A 22,488-nucleotide genomic window follows, 5' to 3' on the forward strand; every position below is an offset into this window, starting at 1 on the left:
CAGAGCCGGATTCGATCTCGTTCCGCGGAGCAAACTATGGACGGTATTGGCTAAACTCGGGCTCCCCCACCCACTTTTAGATGTTATTATTCGTCTACACACCCAAAATTATGCACAGGTAAGGTGTGGGAGGTCGGGCTGTCTCTCCAATAGATTCCCCGTTGGCAGAGGGGTAAGGCAGGGTTGTGTCCTAGCGCCGACTCTGTTTTGCCTCTTTGTCAATGGGGTAATCGATTTTTTAAATAATGTCAACAACACAGATGCACCGTGGCTTGGTGGCACTAGGGTGCCCGCGATTATGTTCGCGGACGACACCTTACTGCTTTCCAAATCCCCTATGGGGATTCATCGTATTTTGGAAGGGTTTGAGGCATTTTGCCGAGAGCATGGGCTCGAAATAAATGCCACGAAAACCAAGTTTATGATTTTCAATCCCCCCAAAAAGACACGCCCCAATCCGTTTATAGGTGCCAACCAACTAGAAAGAGTTTACACTTTTGAGTATTTGGGCGTGACTATCAATGACAAATTGGAATGGGGCGATCATCAGGCCAAGTCACAGCTTAGATTGGCGCAATTAACAGGGGGTATTATTAGGCTAGCAAATTCCAACAGATCATCCATTAGGCCGCTAGCCCCTCCCCTGGAGATTTATAGACTCCAGGCCAGAGGAGCGATTCTCCACGGTAGTGAACTCTGGGGGTATGCTTGTAAAAAAGATCTGGTCACCTTAGAAAATAAATTTCTCAGGCAATTATTAAAGTTACCGACAAGCACTCCGCTCCTGCCACTAAGGCTGGATCTGGGCCTAAAACCTTTGGACCAAGTGGTGGGCGTGAAACCTTTAACCTTCTGGAGAAGACTATAGACCACCCCTGAGTTAGCCAACTACAGGCAGGAATTGCAGGGAATTCTTGCTCTACCGGCTGTAGAGAATATCCCATGGTTCAAATATATTAAATCTGAATTTGACCGGTTGGGCCTTTCGTCCCTGTGGAATGATCCTTTAGTCGCCTGCCAGGCTATGCCCCGTAAACATCTTGTGGCTACGTATTATGCATGTAATCTGGCATCCCATATCCAGGGTACACGCCCAGACTCATTGGTCAATACATTTCTTGTGGTAAAGGATTCTTATAAGTTCGAGCCAGTCTTGGATGATATTTTCCCAAATCTGGCCCGGAAGCTATTCCTCCAATGGCGTTATAGTACTCTTCCGCTAAGAGCATTTACGAGTAAATGGAAACAGTCCACCCCGGAGAATTGCCCGGGCTGCACTTGTAGGCAGGAAGACGAACTCCATCTAGTCTTTTTTTGTCCTGCCTACACTGCTGCCAGAAGATCTTGGGTAATTCCCTTATGTAAGAACCTAGGGTTTCGCAGATGCTCTGAGGCTTTTCGAATCCTCAAAACTGACTTGACTAAAGTAACTGTGTTTGTAATGGCCAAGTTTTTAGAAGCAGTGTGGCATAAGAGACTCCGTCTAATCTCCAGGACACCCTAATTTTTGCTCGTCCTTGTCTCATTCAACCTGATAATTATGACACCATATGTAATGGCCCAGTTTTATGTTATATTGCTTAATGTGTTTTAGCATTATTTTAATATTCATGATAGACTGTTTGTGTATTAATAACATTGTAGCATTAAGCACCGATCTTGCACTGCTTTCCCGACATGCAACGGATTTTTGTGTACTTCCCTGGTTTACTAATGGGCTGAAAGTATGTTGTTTTCTGTATCAATTTTATTGTATCTTTTATGGCAGACTGCCGAAATAAAGATTATTGAAATGGAAATGGTACTGCTATCAAAAATCTTGCAGATCCAGCCTGATGCTTGGAAGTTCAAAGGTAAGGAATCTGCGGGTAGATATCTCTATCAGATACATTGGGCTGTTGTTGTATAATAACATTTTACTGCCCTCAACCACAGCATACTGCTTGGGGCAACAGGTCCGTCCACTTTAGCTATTGACTTGTACTATGGGTTACACCATTTTGCCTGATTACCTATGCACCTATACCTATGCCTATATCTGCTTACAAAAAAGGGCACGTCCACTCCAGTACCTGTGGGACAATACTTAGTCACTATTTATTTCCAGTAATTCTTGATCCTGTTTTTAATTTATTTGTCATCCTTCTGGGTTTAAACTATATATTCAGGTTACAGTAATTCAAAGTCAATAGTATATTTTCTTTACACTGATAAGAAGCATATTTTCTTGTGAGGTGTATTAAAACTATAAACAGTTTTAATCGCTGTTCTAAACACAACTGCCTGAAAGAAAGCATTTCCACTATTCTTTTCAAATTATAAGCAATGATTAATGTTTTATAAATGTAAAATATCTATTGCAATCTTTTGGCCGGTAGGTTTGGGTGGCCTTGTATTTATTTTTCCTTCTTTACCTTTTTGTGGTACGTGCTTGCAATAAAAAATTCATAAATAACCATTGCACCAGTTTTCTAAGGAGAGACCTACGAGCTTTGCTAATGCCTGCTTACATATCATGCCAAGTAGTTTTTAAATCCTTCTGAAGTTCTGACATATGTTACTGAACTGGTTTGGCCATAAATACACCATTTGCCCCAACTACTACTGACCACATATGCCAGCTGCCTGGCTTATTTCTCTGAGGGCTTTCAACATAGTTTTCCCTGCCTCTCGTGCCACCCTGGCTACAGGGTTGATCCTTGCCTAGGAGTGCCTTTTACCTGTATCCACATCTGTGTATCGACTAAGCGACCGTTCCGATGCCCGATGGCTGCGCTCTCGCCGTCGTTGGTGATGCCTCTGGCTCTCCTCAGGGATGACACGCTCCAGGGAATAGTCGTCCAATCTGATGCCTTTGGAGCGTGAGTGTCCCAACATGGAAGCTGAGCGCTTCATTGGGCTGCCATCAGTTATAGTCTGAAATGAAAACAGAGAGATGACCCAGATGCCTCATACATAGTTCTATGGATGGCTTGAGATATTCTGGGAATTAAATAGCACTGGGTAGATGAGAATGCTTGGCAGTAGTCAATGCGTATAAAGAGCAGTGGAGAAGGTGGATAAAGATCATTGGTGAGCTCACATAAGGAGCATTGGGGAATGCGGATGAAGTATAATTGATAGACAACATTGTAGAATGCACATGAAGAGCAGTGAAGAGAGCAAATCCTTCCTCAACCAAGCAATGTTCCATTCCCCTAGAGAGCGGAGGTCAAACAAAATGCCAAACATTGGTGTATTATTGAAACTAACATACACTAATTGCTTTTTTGTTCTTAAATATATTGTTCAAAACTCAGAGGGGTCTAGAGAATGTATGCATCTGGCCCTTTTTGTAGTTATGGTTACCTCACACTATATAGAAGAGCCTGTTTTGTTTTGTTATTAACTTTGGACTCGTTTGACAAATTTTCATGGAAACTGCCAAAAAGCAACTGTAATCTTAGATGCAGCTTAAAGGTTTATCCATATGGTTAAAAGAGTGAGAATGTTATAGGAGGGTAACAGTGCTTACAACTCTGTCATTACATTGAGCTACCATTACAACACGGTCGTTACAATGAGTGCGTTGTTAGTACGCGATGCATTTAAATCGCAAGTCCTTACAATGAATTGCACTAGGGAGCGCTGAGGTATTGGAAAAACCTTCCCTACGGTTGCACAGACTGGAGTAGGAATAGTAATTAATAATATTCCTAAGTACACCGCGCCCCCTAGTGTAAGTCGTTGTAATGACTTGCGATGTAAATGCATAGCGTACTAACAACGCGGTTATTGTAACAACCGCATTGTAAAAGCATGTGATGTAATGCATTGCGATGTAATGAGACATATTCGTTATACGATGGGATCCAAAATACAAATTTTACATTTTATTTCTCCAAGGGAAGCTATTACAGCTTACAAAAATATCTGAATGGCATGCAAGCAGCAGTCGCTGTGTTCAGTGTGCTTTTTCATTCGGTCTAAATTTATTCAACAACAAATGATATATTTACCCCCAAAATACTGTAAAACATGTTACTTATGTTCTGTAATGTTCTTTCTGTAGGATATGAGACCTCCCATAGATTCCCTAAGTGAACATTATGCCATGTAAGACACTGGACCTAGGTTTGTTTCAAACCGTTCCTGGTTACCAGTGCTAAGAGGCACACAATAACGTCATAAGGAGCATCATTGACACAGAGCCGAAGTAACACGCACATTTCATATAAGGTGTTTGAGCGCTGTGTCATCAATTGCATCCAGAATGTTTGGAAAACCCGCAGAGATATTGGGTGTCGAAAGATAAAAAAAAAAAACACAAAGAGAAAAAAGTGACTGTACATTTTTTTAAATGATTTCTGTAAATGTAAAGGCTTAAAGCCCTAATAGGATCAAAACAAAGCTCTTGTTTCCTCTCCTTTGAAGGATGAGGCAATGGAAAGAAAAAAGAAAGGAGCTTAAACCAATTGAGACATATGAAATTCAGAATCTTTCAAGTACAAAAGAAGGTTTATTTCTCAAAGATATCCTTTAATAAAGAAGGGAGGAGTGGACACAGCCTGAAGCTTACCTACCCTCCTGGCTACCGTTATAGCTGTGGATGATAGCAAGCTTTAACCCCTTCGGTGCTCATGACGGAACGGTTCCGTCATGAGCGTCGGTTGGCCTGTGCTCATGACGGAACCGTTCCGTCATGAGTCCATAGGTTCTTTAGAACCTTCAGCACTGCAGCGGAATTCGCGCAGCACTGAAGGGGTTAAAGTGAGAAGGTAAACAATCATATATCACTCTGTATGATCAATTGTGGTTCCATTTTTATAACTGGGGAAAGCCCACTAAAGCTTTTGCATTATTGCACGTTTATATATATCTTAAATGCACTGCCATTTTGCTAACCCATGATATACATCGCTCATTTAAGCTCAACCACTTTACTGAAGGATACTGTGTCAGACTCTAACTCTTAAATTCTTCTTGCATTCATTCCACAAGAGCCTAGCACCTGCTCATTAATGCCTATCTGTAGTTTCTGGTCATGACATTTTCCTTTTTACATTTGTTTGCATTGAGAAAAAGTGTACAAACATAATCCCAAAATGTATGAATTTTAGCAAGGCATACTCCAACTACTCAGATGGCAACGCTCTGGTCCATTCCTGTGGAATTTTGCCCTTTGCTTATTTATTATGCGTGTTAGCTATTTTGTATTAACCCCTTCAGTGCTGCGCGAATTTCGCTGCAGTGCTGAAGGGTTTAAAACCGTATTGGCTCATGACGGAAATGTTCCGTCATCAGCACCGGAGCACCGACGCTGATGACGGAACCGTTCCGTCATGAGCATGGAAGGGGTTAAACATGTACTAGACTTCCATGAGCTATCCTGAGTTTTTCTTTTACACAAGAAACACATTTCAACTCCCAAGAATGTAAAGGTTCATTTGGCTGCCCCATCAGAAAAGTCAGTACTACATTAAGAAGCCACTGACAGGCCACATAAAGTGTAGGAGGGAAGGAGTTCAGAAGACCTTTCTGAAACTAGTGTGAATGACATTTTGAAAAGTGACTTTTGATCTGAGTCAAACAAACAAGCCAAGACAGCAGCAAGATAACCTTTGACTGTGCCTTTATTAACACATCTCTATTCCAACTCCAAAGCAAATCAAATAATAACATTAGCATCACCTGCAAAAAGATGCAAAAAGATCTAAGAATTTAACTTTTTACCAAGATTCAGAAGTTGATCACTTACTACAGTAAATCTTCCTGCTACAAGGTCGAGTGATAACAAATAAAATACCCACTAATTCCACATTAAAATTTAACTTGGCTAATATTACTCTTTCAAGAGCCATTCATGAAGGTTTATGAACTTGAAGTTTGAATTAAACAACAAATTGTTGAGGGGTAGGAGATCCACCCTGCATGGAAAGCACCATGCGGTATTCTGAGTCAGCTGTAAGAATTCTCATGTTATGGTCTCCTGGACCAGTCCACGACTAACAAAAAAACTCTGGCCCTGAGCAATTGGAATTTTCCAACTTACTGACTGAATCACTGGTATTGATTTAAAAGACTAACTTAGGGAATAAGTCAATAGAACTGTGAATGTTTCTAACGGGGTGAAATGATCTTTGGGCAAAACACATTATACTTTCTGTTGAAAATTGTCGTCAACAGATCCAAATCTGGCCCTCCAAAATGCGCAAATACCTGATCTGCTTATTGATGACAAATTTTATTGTTCCTGAATCATTTATTGATGATGAATCTCCCACTTATCAATAATAAAAATGGTGACTTGAGAAATCTGCCATCTGATTCTTATTTCTCGCTACATGAACTGTAATGTGCCTGTCAAGGGTCCAGCTCTAAAAGGTGATAGCTTCCTGACAAAGATGAAAGGAGCCTTCTCTTCCATATTTGTTTCCTGCACAAGTATTTTTTGTCGAAATCTGCAATTGCTTACAACTAAGATCTAGGAGGGAAATTCGGAGAGCCAATCAAATCATTCTCAACTCCAACACAATGAAATGCAACCTTGTTATCTTCTGGGATGAAAGAGCATTAAAGGTCAGTTTGTTCATGTGTGCATCCCAGACACACAGGGAGAGTCTATCATCACCATTGCCTCGGGTTAAGGAGCACAACATGTCTGAATACTGAAGCAATTTTTAGAAGATGTCCTCCACTCCAGAGAATGAGTGGTGTGAAAATGCAAATGTAGCACACCCTGAAGATGGCTGCAGAACTGATTTCATTGGCTTTGTTACACTCACTGAAGATGAAAGATAAATATCCAGGCACCAGGAACTAGAAACACACAAGATGCCAATAGACTTATCTATCTGGCAATTATCCTGATTGCCTGATTTGGACAAGGTGAAAACTGACCAAGCCTCTCCTCTAGAAGTCTACACTCACTGAGTGTCTTGAACACCCATAAATGTGATGGAATGTAATCCCAACTATTAGGACTTCTCCAGATATATGGAGAAACCCAAATCATGCAAAAGAGTGATAGTAATGTCCAAACCTCTGAAAAAACTTTTTGGGAATATCCAACAGACAGAAAGACCCATTTGCCCTAAACACTAGACTCTCTGATGCAAACATCTTTCTTGCAAGCTGATCTAATATTTTTGATTCTCTTTCTTGGGGAACTCTAGGAATTGGAGGACCCATGACAGAGGCTCAGCATATCAGTACTACCAAACTCTCATGTGTTGGTTGAGTACTGAGGCATGGAGGATCAGAAGGTGATAGTTCATAATTCATGGAATAGTTCTTGGAAACTGCAGAAGTAGACTGAGGCTTCTCTAGTGCTTGAAATACCTGATCCAAAGGGACCTCATTAAAAAGCACAAATCCTTTGCTGGCTGATTACCTGGCAATATCTATGTAAAAAGAGATCATTTTGCCTCCATCACAACAGAATAGATGTCTCATTTGGTTTATGTATGACTGCAGAGAACTGCACACGGTCTGCTGACTGGACAAGATTCAAAGGTAGAAGGTGATTATCCCCTTCACTGTCATCATCTTTAGAATGCGGTATGCCACGAGGCATCCTGAAAATGCTATAAATCAGACCCACATAATTCTTGCATACGTTGAAGAGGGTACTTTTTGTTACAAGAAGAGATCTAGAAGTTTCGCCGGGGTGAAAAACATCTCAGTTCTTCAGTTTGCCTCCTCAAAAATCTGGACTTTTCAAGAATCTAGCAGCACTGAAGTCGACATCAATACTGGCACAAGGGTGGAACACTTGGCATCTTGATAATGACAACCAGAACTGAAAGCAACTTTGTAGACACTTGCCTGAGGAAGCTATTCCAAGACTGATTCTGATAACAGCTTTGGAGGATGGCCAGATGGAGCCGTGATTTAAGCTGACAGCTGTGCCTCAGAGTCTAGGTCAGCGGGCATCCTAGCACCTTGCCTGCGTCGTACGTTCAGCTCCGGTGCTGAACGTTCGAAAAACGGGTGGGGCACCGTCGGCCAACAGACGTTCGCAGCACTACCAAGGTAGTGCACGTGACAACCGTTGGCAGACGGCAGCAGCCAAGGGGTTAACAACCTAAGATGGTGCATCAAACAACTAGACCTCCCTCAAATCCTGAACACTAGAACTTTTTCTAAGGAATGGTAAGGATTGCAGTACCGGTGCTTGCGGGAAAGAGGACCTCTTTTTGGATATTTGTGCTTGTGGTGGGACATTGTTTAAGACCTGGACTATCATCTAGATCAAGAACATGTTCTATGTCTGGAATGAGACCTCAACCAACCCTTCCAAGAAGCCTTAACTAATTTAGCTTCCCTCTCCCTAATAGCTCAAGGGTTCATGGAAAGACAAATGGCATCCTACTGGGGTCACAGACACTATAAACACCCTTGGAGTTCCCTTACCGACACTGGGTGGCAACAAGAACAGAGGGCTTAAATGATGGCAACTTTGGAGCAGATATCTTCAAAAAAGTCAGATTTTAACTAAAAAAGTAAAAAGAAACGGTGAAAAAACTCACAAATTGCTCTGGATCTCACACCTTTAGAAGAATGTAAAAAAAGAACTAATATCAACAGAGCTCGTACATGTTGTGTGTACCCTGCACATTGCTTAAAGAGCCATCTCACAATGTGATGTTGGGTGCTTCCAAGAACTGGAATGAGAAACAGAATGAATACAATCTGGATCCACTCTCTCACCTGGCACAAGGTTCACTGAAGGAATCTGTGGGAGTGAGTATCCTTTAGAAAAATATGTACACTGCTGAGCTTACAAGCTTTTGAAGACCACTGACTTAAGGGTTTGGACATTAACCTCAAGTATGAGTCTATGAAGAGTTATAATTGTTTTAGTCTGTCAATCGAGGTGTGCAGTTCTTGTTGTGAACATATGTTCTTGTGCCACAGGTAGCATGGTGGAGGCACACCTTCCCATGGAGGGCTTAGCCAATGTCTGTACTGTGAAAAATAACTTTTGCCCAGTGAAAATTAATACAGTTAGCCCCAGAGCCCCCAACCTCAACATTGCTGCCACTAAAAATATACAGTTCTCATTGCCTTAGGATGAAATGGCATTACTGTACCTCCTCTATATAACTCTATTCCCTATACCCCTAACCAGAACTTTGTAATGCTAACAGTATACCCTGCAATAAGACCAAGGCCGAGAGTTGAGTAACGGGTGTTTTTGGTGCACACTAGTGCTGTGAAGATCTACAGAAAAATGTTTTTGAATTGTTTATAACTTTGACTCTGTATTACAAATTGGCCTTTAACCTTTCAAAAATATAATGTTTCCGTTTAGGCTCGATCTTGGAACTTGCATCTATCCCCCAGATGCATCAAGCATCCATTTTGCGATTCCTTATTAGCGAAAAATAAGGATTCGCTAATAAGGAATTGCAAAATGCCATGCATCAAGAACGCTTTAAAAATAGCGATTTCTTAAAATTCCTTAATTGCGACTCGCAAATTGCGAATCGCAATTAAGGAATACCTCCCCATTCATTCCTATGGGCCTAGAGGCCCATAGGAATGAATGGGAAGACATTCTCAATTTGCAATTAGCGAATCGCAAATTGAGAATGCAATTTCAAGGGGGCAGGGGTGTTCAAAGGACAACCTGTTGCACCCCTGAAATCTGCATATGGGTACATCTTGCACACACACATGCCATAAGGGCATGTTTGTGTGTAAAATGGAACTTTGAAAAATGCACTTTAGTGCATTTTTCAATGTTTTTGCAAATTACCATGAAGTTCAACTTCATGGTAATTTGCTACTCCTATTTGCGAATTCGCTATTTTTTTTAGTTTGATGCATTGCATTTAAGGAATCTCAATTTGGGATTCCTTAAATGCATTCGCAATTTAAGGAATCTCAATTTAGAGATTCCTTAATTGCGATTTTTGCATTTGGGATGATGCATCCCAAATGCAAAAATACCGGTCGCAAAGGGGCATATTCTGAGAATCTGCCCGTTTGCGACCTGTTTTTTGCTTGATGCATCTGGGCCATATCGGTAAAATGTAAAGAACGTTATACAGGGTTCCAGGGGATTTTCACTGAAATTCTGTTAAGGAGTTCTTAGTGAGGAACAGTGAAACTTCTCATCAAAGAGCAGGCCCAGTGGCTACTAGTGCAGAGAGACTATTTGTAGGATATGGCAGAGAGCCTTCATTTGTACCAAGTGCCTACTAGTCAAGATGTAGGCTTTCCCGGCAAATGATGAGACTAATATTCTGGACACAGGGAATGGTAGAATGTTACATTTAATGACCAGCAGCTGATGAGCATGGCTAAAATCGTTTCGAAATCAGTAATACTACGCAAAGTATATATACCACAGCTACACTATGTCTCAACAGGCCCAATGGGACATTATTAACGCACATAGGATGTGTTTGAAGGTCACAGTGCTCAGTGGGCTCTGGGAGGAGGTAGCGGGCGCAAGGTATTCCTGCTGAATATGGCCAGAGGCCAATTCTTGCTGGCACTAGAAGAGGGGTAGAAGGCACAGATCCGAAATGGCACAGTGTTCTCTGGCACTGAATGTGGCTTTGGCCCGTAGGCATTGGGAAGTGGGTGCAAAACATTGCCAAAGATCATGCCTTGTTAGCACTAGGCACAGCTACATTCCATTCCTATCGCGGCTTGACAAAAGATGTAGCTGACATGACATTAACAAAAAGATTGTTTTATGCCTACACACACTGACAAAGAAGTAGATGACTACAAGACATAAATGTGGGCTTGCGGGCTGGGGTAGCTGACAATAGGTGGAGGTGTAGTGGAGCCACGGCGTGGCCAGACGCTACGCACTTTGACCATAGCCTATCGTGTTTGGTCAAATGTGGGCAAATCACTATGTCCAGTGGTCTCTGGGGGAAAGGAGGAGTTATAAGCCAAACCTTGCATCCAGTGCTTGGCTGGCGCAGTCACAGCCTGTGTCCAATGGGTACTGTGTGTAAGGACCTTGGCAGAGATCAAAATCCGCAGGCACTGAAAGCAGGGCTACAGGTAATTAACAGACATATGTTCAACACATAATAACAAAACGAAAACCAAAACAATCGCTAGAAGATCTTTTACTCAAAAAAGTTAGAATTGTCTACTAAGGTCAGTAACTAACCACCATTTTAGCAAGCCATAAAAGTTGAAGTGGAGGTATATTTAAGATCCAAAGCCTAAATACTGCTGACAATCACAGAATGTGGTGAACTATAGAGCTATTGCTCGTCCAATGTATGGTCTCATACATATTATACAGATGATGTCACAAACGACATCTTTCCGACATTACCGGTGGCATTAGATATCATGTCACAATTGTCATCATCAATTATGTCACTCAAGGTGACAAACTTGCTTTTTCCATCTTTGTTTACTACAGGCACATACATATACATATTATTTTAGGTGCAGCAATGCAAGAAAATTGTTTTGTGTTTTGCATATATATATGTATATATATATATATATATATATATATATATATATATATATATATATATATATATATATAAGTGCCTCATACCTATAACAAGGCACAATATTGCTTTATTGGAAGGGTAGCAGGATACGGAGTGGAAAAGTGGTTGGTTGGAAAGGTGGTGATTGGCAGTGTGGTCTATGTGGGACGTATGTTGGTGATGGTTATGAGTGGCCAGAGGGTACTCCTAATCTTTCTTGGGTTTCAGCACTTAATAGCATAGTGGAAGAAAAATGGGCGTGAGTAAGATCTGGAATCACACTCTGTGCTGGATATATCAGTCAAGACAAAGGGCTTCAAAAGGGTGGACTATATAAAGTCATCCCTGATAAGGGTTTGACAGTCCAACGTCTGTATATACACAGTAGTACTGCAACCCTAATGTCTAGGAGGGTAATGTTGCTATTGGTATTATTGATGCTTACGTAGGAGAAGTTGCTGAGGTTATTTATAAATCCAAACTTTATTTGCCTGAAAAGAAGATAATGGTTCAAATTAAGAGTCAAATGAATCCAGCTATGGACATTGATCATCTCCTTTTTTCTCTGTTAAGGAGGTGAACACTTTGATGAAAAGATTTAAATCATCGAGGGTACACGGGTTTGATTGTGTGTCTACCAGCAAAATCGCTATGAATGGCTGCTGTTTTAACTAAAGTCTTTCAGGTGTGCATTCAATTAAAACAGATGGCTACATCCTGGTAAGGTAGAGGTGTATTATCAATTTATAGAAAGGGATGTCATTTAGTACCAGAACCTTTCTGTTTACCTGTCCAATTGGACGCACCAAGAAATATTTGTTCGAAGTTCCTTTTATCCCATTTACAATATTGTGCATTCACAAAAGGCAAAGTACCTACAGTACAGGCACGAATCTGGCTACTCTCGTCTAAGTAGGGCAATGTCCTATGTGGCCAAGTGTGTATAACGCTCTAAATACACAGCAAACGGGGCAACCTTTTTCTTTAAGTTATATTAATTTGAGCACATCTTTTGTCCACTCATTCGTCATTGGTGAAAACTGCAAAAACGAGTGATGCCTTTCATATTACTATGATTAATAATTGCCACCCATTCCGATACATGGTGACTGTAGGAGAGTAGGGTCTGCAATCCTATGATCACCCAGATTTTTGCTTTTTGCTGCACTGGTTTACGACTTTCCCTGGCTGTGGGCCTGCTAATCAGACCCACAGCCTAGCTGTTCTCTCTATCCAAATTGTACTCAGGTACTGAATTGGCACTGGGCCCTCTCCAAGTCCCTGTACCCAGGGCTGAGGTGCACCCAGAAGTCTCCCAGGGGCTGAAGCATGTATTGTGCCACCCCTGGACTGACTAACTAAACTGACACAACTGGCTGCACGACAGCTGGGGCAAGGTGGTGTACTCACCCTTTGCTTTAGATATAGTATACCTATATCTAACCCTAAAATGGACACACAGATCTCCTATCAGTCACTCCTATGGCAGGCCTTAACAATCCTGAAGGCAGAGTGCTTGGAATCGTGTGAGATGGTGCTCTGGCATGAGCTGAGACTGTCTGCGGCTTTCGGGATCTATCCCTTAGCCGTTTCCATGATATCGCATACCATATACTCTTAAGTGCATTATAATCCTCGCGGTTATATGCCAACTCTGGTATCGCTTTATCAAAACATGTCGAGTAAGGTGTCATACGAATTGGAATACTAACCCCTCGCCAATTCTGGCGACGGGGTTAGCATTCCACCCTTCTAGAGGGACACGACATGTATGTAACCCCTAACCCCGGTTAAAGTCAAACAGAGCCTCAGCTCCACAAAATGGATGCTGCCACCGAGACACAAGTCTGCCCTCCTGCTGCTGGGAGTCCTCCCAGAGCAGGAGATAAGGACAAAGGGTTTCCTGCCAGGGGCGGTGCCAGCACCGTCCCAGACAGGATTTTGTGTATCCTAGGTAGGCAGGGCTTCAGAGGAAGGTGACTGCAAGTGGCACCCCGGTGCTCACTATGCATAGGCCGGCTTGAACCAGTTCCAGGGACACTCCAGACCCTGAGCTGGGGAAAAGCCCGCCAAGGAAGTGGGTGTAACCACCCCCCTCCTGGTCCCACCCATAGGGCAGGACCTAGTCGCGTGCCAGCCCCCTTTTCCCAGATAAAGGTAGGAGCAGGCCCCCTTCCAAATTAGATCATCTTTGGAATCAAGACACGACTTTCTGCGAAAGGACTTCAAGATTTCCTTCTTCAAGATTCTCTCTTGTGACTAAGGAGTAGTCACCCTGCATCCGCAGGCACCATCGCAAGAACACTGCGGTCTGCTGTAAGTCCTTCCTCCGGAATCCGACTGCCCAGCTCGACAAGACCCGGCTTCCCTGGCACCTCCGACCTCTACTCACCTCTACAGCCAAGCTGAGAACCGTGAGTGCGACGAGACCTCAAGGGACCGACTATTGCCAAGACTGCACGACTTCTGCACAGCAAGCCCGCCGAGTAATCTCCTGGCGAGTGCTTTGGGGTCCGAGAAGCCCCGACCCTGAGCAGCTCCAGCACCGAAGAGCAGCCCCCCAGCATCTCCACGATCGGCGTGGGGCCCTTCTGCTTTTTGCTGCTCACCGCGTTGTTTGGCTACTAGCCCGCTGGCTTGTGGCCTTCTGAACGACGCCCGACGACATCACTGCTGCTGGTCTGGTTGCTCCAGACTGGCTCTTGCTCCCTTCCAGAAGAGGAGCACCCCGGACCCTCCTGGTCCACTCAAGACGCCATTTTGAGTCCACCGCGTGGGCTTGAATTAGCCAAGGCTTTGTTGCCCAATCCTGGGTACTTCGACGCCGACAGCTTCATCCATCGTGGGACAGCTCGCCTCTCCATCCTGGTCGCCGACAACGCCTCCTGGTCCGTGAGAACTGCAGAGCACAGCGTCGCCCACTCACCTAGTCGAGGTGACTACCATCCGGTGCCCTCCTGGTGCCCACTGACTACTGGCTAGTAGTCACGAACTTGGTCCCCTCTGCTTTCAGGTGACATCCATCTTCCAGATCCAGGCTTGGATCACTTCGAACTATCTTCACTGGTCGCCTGCCAGCATCTTTCTTCCAGGCTCCTGGTCCGGCAACGAGGATTCCCGACGTCTTTTGAGACATATGCAGCTGCAGCCCCTGGGCTAGGTAACTTCGGCATTTCGGTGCCCCAGCATAGCCTCACTATCCAAGGGTCAGGATCCACTGTCGTTTTCTCCCTACCAGGTCGGGTTCGCCCGTGAACACTAACGTTACCTTTACTAGCTATCATAGACTTTGTCCCGCATCCCGCGTGAGAGTGCACACTCTGCACCCGAGTCCCCTAGGCCTCCTAGAAGTAATCTAACGATTCCCTAGTCAAGTCCTAGCGATTCCAAAGCCTATTAGTACTGTACTTACCTGCTAGTAATTTCGCATTCCACTTTTAGAGTATATGGTTTTTCGTGCCCCTCGGGCATCTGTATATACTGTGCTAACTTAAGTATTTTCGTAAGAGTTTTGTTGTGTGCCTAGCACCCTGTCCTCATAAAGAGTACAGGGCTGTTGTGATTCTAATAAATACACTGTTTATTTTCATAACACTTGTGTGGTGTCCTTTCACTGGGTTTTCAAGGGGTAATGTGATGGTAAAACAGCTGGCTTAACACGCCCTCTCGAGTCTTAGCCTTAGACTGCTCGTATCCATGCTACTAGGATAGCTGGTCTATAAGGTTGACTTACAACCAATCATCAATAAGGGTTGTTTGGACTGATATATAGTGATCACTAGAATAGTGAGCACTGCACATCAGGCCAACTTCTCACAGTGACAAGTAATGTTTGGCAGCTTGAATGATTACCCATTGAGAATAACCACGACGAATGATCTTCACCGAGACAGTGGACTCCCCCCAGTATTGTTTTCTTTGCTCTTATACTTCGATAACAGGAGCAGTATAATGTCTGGGAGGCATGGAGCAGGGTGTTTTCACTATTTAGATGTGAGAGCACAAGCGCTTGAACAGCAATTCTGAAGTTGCTTTGTGAGAGGAATGGTTTTACTTTCTTTTGAATTAAAAGCGGGTACGAAGCTTCTCTATTTTTGCCAAATCGCCTTGTTTTTGGCAATGTGTTCCTTGATGATGATGGTGGTGTCCTGAAAGTTGAGGTTCTGAGATATCAAGGTTCACGTCATTGAGCCAGCTTTGTTATTTCTTGCTTGTTGTTCTTGGCAACGATCAGGAATTCTGTCTGTATGGGGTTGAACTTCACGTGTGCTGTACAGTCATGTCTGGAAGAGGTGCAGGGAGTGTTGGAGTCATTGGATGGCTGGAGCAGAGGAGACTTTTAAAAAGAGTTCTGAGTCATCGGTAGAGTGGTGCATTGTGATGCTCTTTTCTGTGAATAGAGAATAAAGGGGTGACAATGATGGGGGACAGAATGGAACTTGGGGGGATTCTTCAGGTGATAGAGATTTTCTGAGACCTGAAGGTCCCCATGTGAGTGAACACATGCCACTTGGAAAAGGTTGGACATTGCCAGAGAAACCCATTCAACATTGAAGGTGTGGATGAGGATGGAATAGTCAATTGTGTCAAAGCAGCTGAGAGGTTGAACAATAACAGAAGGAAGGGGCCACTTTCATCTATGGTCAGGAGGGTGTTATCTTGGATGTGTGAAGTAGATGTTCCATACTGCAGCATGAACTGAACTCAGACTGGTAGTTGTGTAGGAGATGGTTGACATTGATGAGTTATTGGATTTCAGTGTAGATAGCTTTTTTTTCCAATTTGTTGATGATGGTTAGGTGAGTGATGAACTGTTAGTTGTCATTAGGGTATAGTGTGGGCTTTTTTAGGAAGGGGAAGTTCTGGACTGTCTTTAGAGCTTATGGGAAGATGCTTTAAGTACAGGAGGTGTTGACCATGGTGAACAGGGATGAGAGAGCTTCCAGCAGAGAAAGCTTTGATGAAGGGAGAGTAGGTCATGAGATCTGCATTTTTTCCGAGAAGAAGAGGTTGATGCAGTGGTTGCCTGTCTTGGAAAGCGTTTTTTTTCTGTTGACAGCTTCACTGATTGTGCTGGTTAGGGACTTTAATAGTGTGAGGTCACTTGAGGTCTGGGTTTCTTAACTTTCTCTACCTGTCTTCAGATGGAGTGTTTGTTGTCGTTGAGAACTTTGGAGAGCAAGGCCCTGAAGACTCTGGTCTGGAATGTTGTCCATTAGAATATCTTGATTGGAACAAAAGGAGGGGACATTTTGGGAAACATCTGTTAGCACTCCAGCAAAGTCTCCCTAGCTCAGCTTTGAAATTAGACTTGGGTATGATAGGTCAGCTCTATGAAGAGAGAAAACCAACTTACTAAGATATTGTTATGCTACTTAGTTGGCCCAACATATTTCTTTAAGGTTTTTATTGCACAAGGACCTCTCAAACTCAATTTTACGTATTGTCTTGCTTTAGAAAAGCTGCTGAAGAACAAGGACAACACTGGCAAGAACTACACTGTAAATTGCAGATGCCCTGAGCTTCTTGGCGGTGGAGAAGGTAACATAACTAAATAAAACAAACATGCGTAAGATTATTGAGTAAAATATCAAGTTTTGAAGCTTTCGTGAATTTGATTAAAGTAGCTTCAACTTGAAAGGCAAATGGAAGGGAGCGCCACAGTTTGACAGCTGCAATGAAGGAGAATCTATCTCCGTAAGCAGTGCTTAATTGGAGTTGGTGGTTGCATGTGGGGCCCACTGGCATAGATTTTTGTGGGTTGTCACTTATTTTTCGGCAGCAAGAGACACAACAAAAATGCATGTGGAAAAGGAGGAGGTAGAGCAAGACAGAAAAACATGATAAAGGGAGAAAGCAGACACCTGCGAGAATGAGATAAAAGGACACAGAGTGTCTGGAGGTGGATTAAAGAAGCGAGAGGTGAACTCAAGAGTAGGCAGATTAAGTATTCTGCATGGTGCCTTTCAATAAGCCCGGCTGCAGGCTTTAGAGCAAAACTTTGGGCCCCACACTTATTCTTTTACAAATTAAGCTTTGTCCAAGCTCTGGTTCAAGGAACAGTTAGTAGGAACTGATTGGCAGAGTGCAAGGATATGTCTGGGTGATATACTGATATGTCTGGGTGATATACTGAGAACGTGCATGTTAAAAAGTTGAGCTGGGGTAGTGTAAGGTTTTATGGATGATAGTTAAGGCTCTAAAGGCCAGTCTAGAGCTAATGGGTAAGCAGTGCAAGGTTCTAAGATTCAGTGATTTAATTTCTCATCTTGAAATGCGAGAAATTAGGCAGACAGCAGCATTCGTTACAAGCTGGACAAATGTTTTTTAAATAGCAACACTACAGATTTGGATGGATTAAATTTCAGAAAGTTCAAGGAAGTCCATAAACATGTTAGTTTCAGGCAGTTGGTCACAACCTAACCCTTCTGTACAATAATCATATTTTTACACAAACTGGACAGGCCAAATAAGATCTGTATGTTGTCCGTGTACACACAGAATTGTGAAAGAGTAGCGAGGGGTTGGCTCCAGGTATTAAAAAGCTGTGGGGAGAGAATTGACCCCTGCAGGACACCACAAATCTAAATCTGGTATTTGTAAAGCGCGAACTACTCACCCCTAAGGGTCTCAAGGCACTGGGGGCCATAGGGGAGATTAAGTAAGCTATTGCCCAGAGTCACAGGGTGATGAGCTGAGCTGCTGTCGGTGATCGAACCGTGAGCCCTGCGCTCCGGCGTCAGCCGCCCTGCCCGCTGCTGCACACCTCTCCCAATTCAACTTCTTAGGTGTGCAATAGAAAAATGGCAAGAGTACTGATCTGCAGACAGTAACATAGAAATGACTTGCTCCATTGGAAGACTTGGGCACCAAGCCCCATTTCAATTAAGGTATTTTCCAGGGTGTCATAGTAAAAGGTTCGTTTCCAACACATCCCTGGCTCATCAATCACTTTTCTTTCCTGTGCAGTCATGATCCTCCTGCTTATTTTGCACATTTTCTTTAATCTGTTACTACTGAGTTGACTTCTTTCTCTCATCTGTGATTCAATAGCAACAATGGTATGGAGCAACACTGCTTCTCAAGGAACTGAATGTCACCTTACCTTTCTAAGACTCAGCTACTCTCCTCACTTCATCCATCTTTCTGTCACATATTCTCATATTGTTCATTCAACTTCTTGGCTGTCAATGCCTCTCATTTGCTTCTCTTACCATCCTCCCTCACTACTCTTTAACATCTCTCTCTGATTCTTAGACAAAGATTCTCCAAATTCTATTTCTTCTTCCTTTTGTGTTCAACCTATTCTCACCTCATTGTTATAAGCTGTCCTTTCTCTGTGTCTCCAGGCTTATGTTCCAAACATTCTTCAGTAAGAATGCATTATGAATATCTGTTCCACAGTTCACTTAGTGGTTATTATACTACCTTGTTCAGTTTAAAAGAGTTTCATCTCAACTGGTTAGCTACCTGTAAAGTGTGCTGATATGACTTTGGGTATGATAAACAATATCAAAATGTAAAATAAATGCAAAATTCGATAAGCGGTGTTGAGGATTGTTGAGAGATCTAATAATACTAGCTCCCCAACACACTAATTGTCAACCAAGCAGCAACGAGCATCTAAAACTAAAAGGTTAATTATTTCTAAACAGTCCTCTGGACGAAATCCGACATGAAAGGTGTCCAAAAGATTAACATCTTCAATAAATTGCAGTAGTTGTTTAAAGGCCAACTGTTCTAGAAGTTTGCCAAGGAAGGAGAGCTGGAAGTCATTGAAATCTGGAGGTTCAAAGGTACTGTTTTTCGAGATGAGTTTAAGTATGGCATGTGTCCGTGCATGGGAAAGATACCTTGTGCTAAAGAGCAGTTAAACATATCCAGTAACAGAGTTTCATGAAAATAAATTTAAAGGTTAATAAGTTTCGCTGAACATGGATTTCAAGTGAAGCTGGTTGGGTGACAACTTGCAAAAACGGCATCAAGATCAGGCTCAGCAATTGGGGTGAATGGGTTCGAAGTGCAGACCGTTTGGGTCTTAAGAGTTGTGGTAACAAGGCCATCAGATGCAGGATTTTCTTCTGCATGAATATTATCATAAACTAATTTGATCTTGTGAAAGAAAAACGGGACTTTTTAGATTCCTCTACAATTGATCAGCTCACTCCAGTGACAATATCTAAATAGGTAAAATGCAATTTTATCTGAGGGCAAATGTAACAAAACCTTCAAAGAGTATGATACATATTTGTACTGACAGTCTAGGAATTCAATGCCATATGGACCCCTGGAGGAACATTTCCAAACATAAAAAGACCAGTGGGCTATGTAAAATCGAATCACAAGATAAGGCTCACTTTTCATTTGTATATCCTGCACTGAATAGTGTTAGAATTTTAAAGTCACTGGTTCTCATTAGGACTTTGGCGCGTGGCCTGCCATTCAATTAGGTTGGCAGAGGCCTTGCCTCAGTCCCAAATCCAGTGGAGCACCATCTGCCACATTAAAGATCCCCACCTGAATGCCAGTGATCACGCGAGTCGCAATACCTCTGTCCTAATCTGGTCCAAAAGACAAAATAAGAGTACAACCAGTGCTGATATTAAGCTAGCGTCCAAAGCACCTGGAAAACTTCAAAGGTCAATGTCTTAGCTGTAAGTTGTAAGGGAAGGGGGTTGATAAAACGTAGAAATGTCCAGAGACATAATAATATGTAAGAAATAAGAAAAAGACTACAGGCCCGATTCACAAAGGTAAAGTGAGGCGACAGTCTAACTTTACGACTTTCAGTATTCGCAAAGGGAATTTACTACTCATAAATGCCCTTTGTGGATACCGAAAGTCAAACTTTACGACTTTCAGTATTTTAAAGGGCATTTACGAGTAAGTCTAAATTTCTGAGGCAGTGGTGGACATGCAGGACTCTGACTGGTTGGATTGGCGAGGTGGGCACACCAAAAAGCGGGTCACTTCGGAGAGAGAATTACTAGCAGGTCATTGTGTGACTGCTGCTGCAGGATGTGTCGTCACTGGACTACTTTCGGCATGGTACGCTTGGGGCCGAGAAGGGCCGGGGAGATTCCGGAGTCAACTGATCATCCGAGGGCGCAGGACGGACTCGATTTTAAATGACAATACCAATATTTGGAAAACGATAGTGTGGAGGATTATGAACTCTTCTCATTTTTGTATGACCAATATGCGTTCCGTTTCCGACATACTGTCGACATGTCTTGTGTCAGTCCCTACCCCGACTGCTATCCTGATACGTTTCTTCAACATTACCGAAGCTGATCCTGAGTTTATTAAGAGTGATTTTTCACTATACGATTATTGTGCTTCTTGCACGGTTTTAACGGAACTGAACTCTCCACTGACTTTCCCTATTGCTACCTATAATATCACGGAAGGTGATATCTATCTATATATATAAAAACAAATGTATGTCTGTCTGTCTGTCTGTTTGTCCTTTATGCATTAGTACACAATTCATCTGATCGCCATGAAACTTTGGGAAGTTGCTGAGTACACTCCCGCGAAGGTTTCGGGCATACATTTTTTAAAAATATTGGCCCCCCAGGGCCCTTATAATCTTTCGAATACTGATGTACGCACCAGACGGAAAAACAACAAATCGTGTATCCACAAGCACTTTAATAAATAAATAGAATTAAAACACTATTCATCCGATCGCCATGAAACTTTAGGAAGTTGTTGAGTACACTCCCGCAAAGGTTTCTGGCATAAATGTTTTTTAAATATCGGCCCCCCAGGGCCCTCATAATCTTTCGAATACTGATGTACGCACAAGACGGAAAAACAAAAAATTGTGTATCCACAAGCACTCGAATAAATAAATAGAATTAAAACAGCATTCATCCAATCGCCTGGAAACTTTGGGAAGTTGTTGAGTACACTCCCGCGAAGGTTTCTGGCATAATTTTTTTTTTAAATATCGGCGCCCCAGGGACCTCATAATCTTTCAAATACTGATATACGCACCAGACGGAAAAACAAAAAATCGTGTATCCACAAGCACTCGAATAAATAAATAGAATTAAAACAACATTTTGAAATGTTTTCCATATTAAAATGAATGTTTCAATAAAAATGACACAATGTAAATTGAATGTTATCATAACGAGTTTCCTTGAATTTCCTTTCTTCAGAGATCGCAGCAACGCACGACGAGTAAGCTAGTTTGTTATAACTTCAGGTGTGATCATCGTCTGATCGGTAAATGTGTGCAGGTTAAATTGGAGAATGCCTCTACACTCTCCCAACATGTGCGAATGTTATGTCTCAGTCGTACACCCAACATGTGCTCCTCAGTCCGCAACTCTATGGTTTGTAACTGTATTGTTCTTTCTGCCAGTCACTACTATAATGTGTTGCTACCTACTGGATGGCTCTTTTCATGTGGCAATACTTCCTGGTCCTACATCCCAGCAAACATTTCCAGTGGACCATGTGCTTTATCGAGATTAAGTTTAATGATGTTTTCTTTGTCCCCTTCCATGCATACTCGGACTGCACGTGAAGCACCTCTGTTGGCTGAGAACTGTGATTCTAATTTACATTTGCTTTCCAAAACTGAATACATTAGCTTAGCTGCCTCAATTGTAGGTATTCCCGGACTATCAATTTACAACTCCCAAGCAATAGGCAAATTAGCATGTCTTATGGTCAAATCTATCCATCATACTTCGACTGCTTTATCTGAATTTCTATTGGACGCTCAAGGTGAGCGCCGTGCTACTTTGCAGACTAGAGCGGCCATTGATTATTTACTATTGAAGCATGATCATGGATGTTCTGATTTCGAAGGTCTTTGCTGTTTTAATCTGTCTGACCATTCCAAGTCCATCCAGTACCATATTAACAAGTTGCATGATTTATCCCGGGAAGTCAGACAAAATTTGGATCGAGGGTGGTTTGACTGGCTCTTTGGCTGGTTACCTGATTTACGTTTACTTCATCCCATCATGGGTGGCGTGATTCTGGTAGTTTGTTTTCTGATCGCCAT

At 42.6% G+C, this 22,488-nt stretch overlaps 1 protein-coding gene across 1 annotated transcript in view; it reads right to left on the reverse strand.

Annotated features, from left to right (window-relative positions):
• The window catches only part of CACNA1A (calcium voltage-gated channel subunit alpha1 A), a 1,120,700-nt gene that overhangs the window by 70,895 nt on the left and 1,027,317 nt on the right, over nt 1–22,488 (reverse strand). The window contains exon 45 of the mRNA XM_078685323.1: nt 2,721–2,916. Within this exon, the coding sequence (XP_078541449.1) occupies nt 2,721–2,916 (196 nt within the window). The remainder of the gene's footprint in view (nt 1–2,720; nt 2,917–22,488) is intronic.

This window comes from Lissotriton helveticus, chromosome 1_1 (assembly GCF_964261635.1).
Source record: "Lissotriton helveticus chromosome 1_1, aLisHel1.1, whole genome shotgun sequence".
NCBI classification, from domain to species: Eukaryota; Metazoa; Chordata; class Amphibia; order Caudata; family Salamandridae; genus Lissotriton; species Lissotriton helveticus.